General features: G+C 43.7%; 1 protein-coding gene across 1 annotated transcript in view; it reads right to left on the bottom strand.

The window, feature by feature from the left end:
• Positions 1-215: 215 nt before the first annotated feature.
• DLEC1 (DLEC1 cilia and flagella associated protein) overlaps positions 216-10,636 on the bottom strand; it is a 42,072-nt gene continuing 31,651 nt past the window's right edge. Inside the window, exons 31-38 of the mRNA XM_080383023.1 lie at positions 8,795-8,917; positions 7,918-8,012; positions 7,742-7,826; positions 6,996-7,196; positions 5,958-6,119; positions 4,856-5,009; positions 4,145-4,265; positions 216-1,067 (exon numbers count right to left, since the gene is read on the bottom strand). Coding sequence (XP_080239149.1) covers positions 944-1,067; positions 4,145-4,265; positions 4,856-5,009; positions 5,958-6,119; positions 6,996-7,196; positions 7,742-7,826; positions 7,918-8,012; positions 8,795-8,917 — 1,065 coding nt within the window. The 3' untranslated portion in view covers positions 216-943. The remainder of the gene's footprint in view (positions 1,068-4,144; positions 4,266-4,855; positions 5,010-5,957; positions 6,120-6,995; positions 7,197-7,741; positions 7,827-7,917; positions 8,013-8,794; positions 8,918-10,636) is intronic.

Raw genomic sequence — 10,636 nt, 5'->3', positions numbered from 1 at the left:
TTATTTTAAAAAAAAAGAGATTAAATTATTTAGAGGGACTAAAGAGGTATTAGCATCCTCAAGGGTCTTTTTTTTTTTTTCACACTGAGGTTCCTGTGTGTAAAATGAGTTCTCAGTGCTAGCACAAGTTTGTTTAAGCTAAAGTTAGGGAGAAGGTGGCTATCATGCATCTTTTGTTCCCCTCCAGCATGGATTGCAGCCCCCTCCTCCCCACACACACTGCCTTTAACAAAAACCTTTTATATTATGGGAGTGGCTCAGAAGTGGGAATTTCAGTGACCTTTAGCTAAAGTAATACTAAAAACATTTAAAGAGAAGTGTGAGTAAATGGGAACCATGTGGGGGGAAAGAATTAAAAGGAAGAAGGGTTCCTCCCTCTGTAGCTAAAGGGGATGTTCTCAATACCCAAACACGATGAAACATGCAGGTTGGTCATTTTCCAAGGAGTCCAGGGAAAGTTGGCTCTTCCCCTTTTCATGTAAGGCATCGAGAAAACAGCCTGGGGAGTGCTGGCCTGTTCACTAATTCTTGCTTTTATTATGTGTCATTGTCCATTTTAATGTCAAACAAATAAACAAGGCAAAACAAAAGCCACTTTTTAAAGGTACCAGCAGGCTTAACTGTAATTTGAGGCACACCGAGTTGCAGAATGTTTTGGCCACAGTGTTACTGTAGCTGCTTTGCAATTTTAAACCAGTTCTTTGCAGAGCCTTGATTTGTGGGTAATGGTAAGCTTATCACAACAATAAAAGTAATAGCACAGAATGAGATTATGACTTCTCTTTGAAGCAGCATAAGTTTTTTTTCCCCTCATAACTTAAAATTCTATTCTGCTAAAATTCCAGTCCATATTAAAACACTGAAGCAGACAAAAATACAGGCTTAACTGATGTCACATCTGCATCCAACCCATTACCTTGACATTTGTCCCACGTTTTCTTGCTTAAATTAAATCCAGGTCTTCATACTTTCCATCATATGTTCCCCGTCCCCTGACCTGTAACCTGCAAGGCTTCTCTCCCAGCACTCCAGTAATGGTCACGATAGTTTCATATTCAATGTTGCTCCTAAAACACAGAGCAAAAACGATAGTTCAGTTACAGCTAGATGAACTCTGTGTTTAAGGATGAGATTAGTTATATTGCAGAGGAGAAAGGGGAGAATGTTGCCCTAAGACATAAACTGTGCCTAGTCACAAGCACTGGTCTCTCAATGTTGAATGTTGAGTCTGCGGGTGGCAACCTGGCTTCATGGGGTCATGTCCCATGGCTACACCTTGGGTGCTTGAAAAGAACGGTCCAGCCTGTACCTGAAGTAAAGACCCTGGATTGCTAACTTCATGATTGAAAGAACAGCTTGAGTATCTTCCTACTTGTGAAATTATATTGTAGTTAAATAAATAAACTCTGCTGGGGGCCAGTGGTTGGGAGCAAATTCCTGCACTGCCTCAACGTGAAAACGCGTCCCTGTGACAGACAGAGTTTGCAATGGGAATGTTTCTGTCAGCTCCCTTAAGACAAGGGGCAGTCAGTGGAGTCCAGGTTGTAAGCGAACATCAAAAAGCTTACAGCAAGTTTAGTTTTGCGCTACGTGGAAGTCTTACAGCATAATTCGCCTGAGGCTAATGCTACCCAGCGCTCCCGAGGCTGTTATCTGAAGGACTTCTCTGCATCTGAGAGACAGCTGTTGTAACGGCCTGAGGCAAGAGTCTGTTCTGCCAGACAACTTTTGTTTTTCCTTTCTCGTAAAATATTCCCCTGCAGGAAGACCACTGATTTAGGGAGGTGAATTATTAAATGAAAATTACCTCACACCTTGCATATAATTATTTACTAATGCCATGCTGGTCCTGAGCTCTGCTGTGGTGGGAGTTCGTCTGGAACTGAACAGACGAGCTGGCTGCTATGCAGCAACATCTTTGCTTTCTGGTACTTCCAGGCACTTTGCGGCACGCTGATTAGCATATATGCTTTAGGCATATTCAGAAGCGCTCCAGAAAAATGTAGGCAGTCAGGAGCCTGGGGAGGTCTCTGGTCCTTGATGCTGCCCAGAGTGGGGACAGCTTTGAGCAGCTGCTCTAGGCTTTGTCCCCCTGAGGTGTCAGTAGCTCCAGGGATGGAGATCTCACAGTGTGCTCCAGGGAGAGCAAAGTTACAGCAGTAACTCACGTCACCTCTAGTTTGCTTCTTGAAACTTCCCTATCAGCGCCGTTCAGAGTTCACTGAAATCACCAGGATAGACTTGTCAGTCTTAAACTTTCTGCCACCACGTGATAACTTCCAAGAAAATAATTTGTAATGAAAGCTGAATTTTCTTACAGGAGTTGCATCTTCCTAATTAGGGCAAAGAAGGGCTTTGGGTCATCATAGAATGGCTTGGGTTGGAAGGGACCTTAAAGACCATCTAGTTCCAACCCCCGTGCCATGAGCAGGGCACCTTCCCCCAGCCCAGGCTGCTCCCAGCCCCGTCCAGCCTGGCCTTGGGCACTGCCAGGGCTGGGGCACCCACAGCTGCTCTGGGCAGCCCATGCCAGCGTCTCACCACCCTCACAGTAAAGAATTTCTTCTTAATACCTAATCTAAATCTCCCCTCTTTCAGTTTAAAGCCATTCCCCCTTGTCCTGTTGCTACAGGCCCTTGTAAAAAGCCCCTCTCCAGCTTTCCTGTCGGACCCTTTAGGTACTGGGAGGCTGCAATAAGATCTTCCTGGGCTTTTTCTTCCCCAGGCTGAACAGCCCCAGCTCTCCCAGCCTGCCTGCACAGCAGAGGGGCTCCAGCCTGCTGATCACCTTCGTGGCCTCCTCTGGACTCACTCCAACAGGTTCATGTCCTTCTTTCTTATGCTGGGGGCTCCAGAGCTGGACGCAGCTACTCCAGGCGGGGTCTCACCAGAGCAGTGGGGGAGAACCACCTCCCTTGACCTGCTGGTCATGCTTCATGTGATGCAGCCCAGGATGCAGTTGGCTTTCTGGGCTGCAAGTGCGATTGCTGGGTCATACCTTGTTTTTCACCCACCAGCACCCCCAAGTCCTCCTCAGGGCTACTGTGAATCCCTTCTCCACCCAGCCCTGGGTTGGGGTGCAGGACCTTGCACTTGGCCTTGTGGAACTTCACCAGTTTCACTCAGGCTCACCTCTCAAGCCTGTCAAGGTCCCTCTGGACGACATCCCTTCTCTTCCATGTGTCACCCACACCACAGCTTGGATCCGTCTGGTTTACCTCTGCCATTCATAACTAATTCCTAGCCTTACAAAGGTTATGGTAAGGTGTCCAAAAATATAATTAAGAGCAAAATTAGATGTTTATAGGACAAAGTAAGTGATTTTCATGTGTTCTTTGCTGTTATTTGCCTGCAGGTCCTGTTATCTTTGTTGTGAAGAAAACCATTGGACTGGAGGCCACAAAAATACATTGATTTTTTTTTTCTTTCTCATCAAAACATCAACATGACTGTAACACTAAACCGCACCAGGCTAAGCGAGGATAAAGCAACTTGTATCACCACTGCATTAGAACATTTCTCTCTTTTTGCTTCCTCAGGAGGTAGGCTGAATGCATGTAGAGAACTAAAGGACTTTAGAAAGTTTCTTTTAGAGAGAAGGCACATAAACTATAATGAAGGATCCCTGAGACTGACTGCAAAAGACACTGCACTTTCCTGCAGGACAAACGGATGCTTTAGTGGAATTCTGAACTACTCCAGACACTTTTCTCCCTCTGTCTAAACAAAGTGCTGAATGCATAAAGAGGTCACTGTTGTATCAGTTTCTGCACTGAATTACAGGCCTGAGATTTATCCTCCGTTGAAGACACTGCCCTAAAGATAGGGAATTTATCCAGCACTATATAGTCAGTGCATTGTGCCACCTGTTGGAACAGCATGATTTCAAGTGGGTAAATCTAAAGTCTGAAATTCTGGGTGCCAAATCCAAAATAAATCCCATCTATGGGAACAGTGTAGGGAACATTGTTATATAGGAAAAGTACCAGCTGGAAGGCCGGGACTGGCAAGTGTTAGAAGCAAAATGAGCAGCCTGATAACACAAGAACAGAGCAGGACTGCTCTTTGCTTTCAGTGACTACTTACACTGTAAGTCTGGGCTTGGCAGGGAATAACAGTGAGATTTCAGTCCTGTTAACTGTACCTTGCAGTAAAGCTGATCTGCAGAATCTCTTTGGTGGGTGGGCCCCCTTCACATGCCTCCAAAATGCCATTAGTAGGGGAGACAGAAAATACTTGCAGGTCATTATTCCTTTCCTGTTCATCTGCAGGGAAAGGGACAAATATCAAACAAAGCAACACGAGACCCTTTGTATAAGTTTGTGCAGCATATAGCACTCAAAACAACGCACCTCCTTGCTAGCCAGCTAATAAATCGTCTTGCACTGTCAGAGGCTTTCTATGCATGTGGCCAGTTTCTGTTCTCATCCTCTAATGAAGGGGAGTGATCGGTGGCCTCACAGTCAAAATAATAAGGCCCTGATCTTCCTCCCTTTGAAACCCATCTGTTGTCAAAAACATCAAGTACAAGCTCAAACCGAACTCACAGGCTACTTCTTGTTGCCTCTTAGGATTCCATTACAAATGAGCAAAGCATATTCACTACTTGTGAGAGTTGCGATTCAATTTTTTAGTTAAATCTGGAATAACTGCTGAAATCAGCAGAGATACACTGATGTCAAAAAAAAAAAAAAAAGCCCATGTAAGTGAAAACACAAGCAGACCCAATGCTTGCAGCCAACATCATCACATCATATATTTGCTATATATCGAGTGAGTGCATGCAGTCTTACTAAATAAAAACACTGAATAGGAAACTGCATAGTACGGAAATTGAATTGCAAAACCAGAATACCCAGCAAAGCAGTCCAGTAACTTCTACAGCCACTCCTGTTACACAAGAAGACATGTTCAGTCTTGGTCTGTTCAACAAAGCAGGTCTTGAAATCAACCATGTTGCAAGAGAGCTCCAGAACTGGAACAGTGAGGTATGCAGTCACTGGCATCAGCTGCAAAACAGAGGAAAGGGAATGGACTAAAAAACCCCACCTTATTTTTGTAGAGCTTTAATAATATCTGCTACAGCTGGATCATTCTTAACCTCAAGCACTGAATCAAGAGTAGTTTGTGTTCTTTTGTAATAGATCTACAGCTTTGAGTGAATTAAGTTGTTGCTTGTTTTTTGGGGTAGGTTTTCAAAACAGACACTGTGGTCTTAATGAAGTAACACAGAGTGAATATTCTCATTTGTTATTAGAGTTTTCTGTGGAGATGCAGACATTACAGCATCTTGTTGTCCCTTAGGACTGTATATGGCCTGCTGTGAGTCATTCAGTTTGTGCAGATTGGCCAAGATTTTTGTTAAATTGACTGTAACTTAGATAGGGTGCTCAGATCTTACACTGATCAGTCCTCAGAACTACCTGGTATGAAAAAAATACAATGCCTGCAGTGTACTGGAACAGCTGAAGACTTTGAGGGAGTTTATATCTTTCCATCTGGAAGAGATCGGTCTGTAAATGTGTGTGGGCTGTGACCACACCACACGAGTTAGATTCAGGAGACTTTCAAGAAGCACTCGGGTACTGCAGGAGGCAAAGCTTGGTGACTCAGTCACTGGCATTTTTGCCGAGACAGTCCTGACCCCCCGTCTCAGAAGGATGTGGAGAGTCGTACTGTGATCGGGTGTTGAGTTGTATCACCCAGGCCCTCATGCTGCACAAAGAGCTCGGGTACAAGCACCAGGGTGCTGACCCAAAACTGCTCTGTCCATATGAGAGTCACCTGGAGTCTCAATGGAGAGCTATTTCCTTCTGCAAATCTGTGGCTGTTCACTTGCTGGATGGCACAATTCACTCTAGAGGTGGCTGTATCTCAAAGGCACATTCATTCCAAGTCCAAGATGCTGACGAAGCACAGCCCTTTCTCAGGGCCCACAGATCATCTTCTGATCTTACCTGGGTAGTGCCGTTACTATGTTCAATGACCAGATTTTGATTAAATTTCAGCTTTCTCTCTCCATTATCAAACTGGAGCACTTCAAATCCAGGAAGCAGCTGGGTATCTGGCAATTGTGGATACGCAAGTAACTCCAGAGTCGTGTGGAATGACACTTTCACCTGTGGGAAGAGGAATTCAGATGACCATCACATAAGAAGGCACTGTGTGCAGGAAATCCAAAGTAAACATTGCTCAAAGGCCCAGGTGCACATTTTCCCACTGGGACCCAAAGGTGTCATGCCAGCAACCAAATTCCCACTGCAACAAAGCATTATAATTAAAAAAACCCCACAGCTATTTCCTATGAATCCAGTACACAGAGATGGGAGTGTAAAGGTGAACAGCTAATCTCTGAACCACAGGCGAGAAACAAGACAAAGCAAGACAAAGGTTCCAACTCCTGAGGTTACAAATGCCATATTCCCAAATCTGTCTTAAACATGTAAGCCTTCTTTCTTCCCACACACATGGAATTGAGACATGTGTGTGTCTGTGTCAAAATGAACATTGAAAAATGAGAAGCACGCTTCAAAAATGCAACTATTACTCATTTTTTGCACCCTAGCTAATTCTTGACTCCAGAACTTCGTTTCCTTTAATGTCATTGAACGAAGCAATTTTTTCTCTGTTTGCACTGCTTGCATCTAATTTAAGGAAATGAAGGACTGCAGTCTTTGGAAATCTTTTAATTTGCCCAGCATATGCATGGCTATTGACTTAGGTGAGCTCCAAAACCCACAGGGTTTTCTGCAGGAGTTTGCAATAGGTCAGAGCTGATGAGAAAAGCACATCACGGCCACTGTAGAAAAATACTTTGTACCCACAATACAGCAGGCAAAATTGCAGTAATTAGCATTTGCTAATATACCACTATTTCCCTGAAATTGGGAAATTTCTGTGCTGGTTGTGTTTTTCTTGTGGTTCATCTGGGTCATGCTAACACACCAATTACTAAACTATCTATTCTGGCACAAGATTATTATTTTTGAGCCTACCAGCATGTTTTGCTGTGGATAAAGTACAAGTTGTGGTTGCTGCTCTTTTTCCTCCTTCTTGCCATGGGATGTTTTGGTGCTCTTTTTGGGATCTGTGCTAGACAGACTGAAGGGCGTAGACAGAAGTAGCCTAAAGTACAGAGGAACCTTAGTGCAATTGATGAGTTTCAAACTCTGAGTCATTACCGAATCTGTCAAAACCTGGTGGAGAAATGATTCAAAACTGATTAGTTTTAACTCCCTTGAGAGGTTTGTGCTAGTCTGTCTGGTCATTCAGCACTACTGGGGATCTGAAGGACTTTACCCCAAAGCAACCCAGTATTTTCTACTTGTGTTTTTCAAAATTTCTTGAGTTAAAAAGAAAAAAACCCACAAATAACGTAATAAAATCTAAAAGACTTTTAATGTCAGGGGCCACAGAAACTAACAAGGCCACTCAAAGTTACTCATTCTGCTAGCAGACCTTTATATCCTGAAAATAAGTACTTATTTTTCTACTTACAAACTCCTCTACAAGGAAAGAGAAAGACACATAAAATAGGCATTGTCTGAACTGAACTTTGCTTATTCCTGGTACTTGTAGTACTTTTGTTTTACCTGTCTTGTTACATGCAGTATAGAAAACTGCAACATAAGGCTACTGGGGATAAAGATGCATTTTAAAAATGATGTGCATACAGCTCTGAATTCTTACAGTAGCACAGCAGTACAAACCAGCCAAATACATTGGTGCATGAAATACTTACTCCTAACAGAGGATGATCTGGTACAAGATCACTTGCTGTTGAATAAAACACCATTCCTCTGTCATGATCCATGTCTAGTTTTACCCTGAGTGTAAAGAATCAGAGCTGGTCAGAGCCCTGCCCTCCAGGCTGGTTCATTCTGCGAGTGTAGCAGCCTTCAGCGCGGTGGTACTTACAGAGCGCGCTTTACAAAAGCTTGCAAGTCTACTCGTAATGGTGGAACTTCATAGCCATCTCTGCGACGCACTTTGTTAGGCACTGTCTTTGCAAGCTGACAACAAAATGAGAACAGAAATGATGTACAAAATGATAGCACTAAAACCTAACCCCCTGCTTTCAGCCTGAGAGGCTGTTAGTCAAAATAGGATTCTGCTTGACAACATATTGCCTGTTTTAAGACGTGGCAACATGCACGGAACAGCAAAAGCTAAGCAGTAGTTGAACTCTGAATGGCTGTGGTAAATACAGACGCAGGTGTTTCTTCCTCCAGGAATCAGGAACATTAGGGATGTTTTTATTAAATGTTCTGTTATCATTCATTCATTATACCTTGTGCCTTTGCAATGATTCACGTCAGAGAATTGCAGAGTAATTCATAAAATGCTATTCAAGCTTCACATCAGCCTGTGAGCTACACTTGCAGTTGTTGAAGAGGAAGTTTCCCAGAGGAGAGATATGCTGTCCAAATTCACACAGGAAGGTGGATGCAGAGCCAGGAACAGAACTCAGCAGTCCAGAGTCTCAGCCCCATTGTTAACCATTGTTATCAATACAACCTAATGTTGTGATAGCGTTTCAAATCCTGGGCTTTTGTTTGGGGTCTACCGCACCAGACAATGTAAGAAGACGGTGACATTCCCACCCCAAAATGCTTCCAAGCTAAAAGACAAACGCAACAAATGAACAACCCTAGTTAAGGAAGGATGTACAAGGCAGCAGGAGCAGGACTGTTTATACAGACTGGCCAGGTACACAGTAGCCTGTACATAAATTACAGGAAGGGAAACAATTATTTTCTAGCCATTATTAGCCTTGCTGTGATAGGCAGTTTACCTTGTCATCTAGGCTCATGAAACCGAGCACAAACCCTTCACACTGTACTTCAGTCACAGTCTCTGGGAGGATGCGTGGGGTGAAGGAGATGCCAACAGAGATGCTTCCACCTCCTGGAATTACCTGTAATTGAATCACAACTGATTTGTAGCACAGGGAGCTGCCTAGGATAGCACAACCAACCTCAGTACTCAGCTACTAAAGCTGAGTTGCACAAGCAGCATGAAATCTGGACACGGGCTACACTCAGGCTTGCACTAAAATGACAACATGTGACAACAAAACTGACAATTAGTTCAGCTGCAAATATCAGCATAGCCACTCTTTAGCATCAACAGAGTTTAAGCACAGTCATGGGTGAACTCTATAAGTGCACAAACATATGTAAATCCCTGTTTGTTTTTAAAAATACCCAGTTCTGCCCGCTCTTACTCACTGGCTAACTCAGATGCTTCTCCCACAGCTGACAGCACTCACAGATACAAGAAACTTTTTGAAGAGTTACAAGTGTGAATTCACAGTATTTTAACAGTTCCGTTTACTCTTGGCTATTATTTTATTTTACATGACAGCAGGGAATGTAATCAAATGCACTAGCCAGCTACAGTGGATTTTCTGGGATTTACAGGTTGAATAGATTCTGCTTTCTTTAGGTGCATTATGCATGTTATGGTTAAATCCTGCTATTGTTGCAGAAACATACGCAGGTTCTGATTAAATCCTCTTATTGCTGCAGAAAAACCTCTGCCATCTCCCTGTAGAGCCAATTCATGGCTAGCCAAGTTTGCAAGCACAGGGGCCATGTGGCGTGTACTGCTTCCAGGCCAGTGCTCTGCAGACACAAACTCCCCCATTTCATGCGATTACAGAGTGAGACATTTGGTCTTGCTGGACCTCTGTTCAGCAGAAGCAGAGCTAGCTCAGCTCTTCCTTGCACTGTTCCCCTGCTCAGAGCGGTGAGGAGTGTAAGACAGTTATGCCTAAGGTCTAGCAGGGCCACAGCGGAGCTTAGTAAGCTCTGTCACACCCCACAACACTGCAGGGTCTGTGCATTGTGGTCACAGAGAGCTTAGCTATTCAGACATGAAGTTAAGCCAGGTCTGGCCAGCTGTGCTGCACAACACCTGAGCTAACAGACCTTTCTGGAGCAACAGTAGAAACAGGGAGAATGTTTCAGCAGAGGACTACCTGAATAACTGCATAGGTATCAACTCCATTCCATATGGGCCAAGCTCACTGCTGGCTAAGCCCGATGTAGGCTGCCTCTGCAACAAGGCACTTGTTTATCTGAACTATCTCAGCCCCAATTACCCCAGAGCTGACTGTAGGCTTCATTTCTTCAAGATGTCATTTCTGTAATTATTTCTTTTATGTAATCTTTAGCTCATTCTAACTTGTAACTGAAACCCTTTGGCAAAAAACTTGCTAGTATTTAGAATCAAAATTGACACACTGATGTTTTTGGCAACTCTGTCACTCATAGTTAGATCTTTCCAGTGCTGTCTTTATCTTATTCCTAAGTAATTGTGACACTGGTCCCTGTTTACACCAGTTGCTTTTGAAGTACTGTGAGTTACGATAGTTTATCCAAAAGAGCTGTCTACAGAGCACTGCTTTCCAGCTCTGCCATGCCTACTCAGCAAATCTACCCTGGTTAAGTAACATGCTTCCAAAGTTCCAGGCTGGATGTCTCCCACCTAATGTCACACATTTTACCAAGGCAATCCAAGTGAGAAGACCAGAGATGCTGCTCCTAGGGAGCCTAGTACACCTGAACACTTAATTCCAGTCATCAGTTAACTGCTCAAATGTAGGTAGGACACTTCCTTTTTTCTGTGGACT

This window comes from Falco punctatus (genome assembly GCF_963210335.1).
Source record: "Falco punctatus genome assembly, chromosome: 4".
Classification (NCBI taxonomy): domain Eukaryota; kingdom Metazoa; phylum Chordata; class Aves; order Falconiformes; family Falconidae; genus Falco; species Falco punctatus.
Note: the sequence above shows the minus strand (reverse complement) of the source record. Positions and strands in the feature narration are given on the sequence as shown.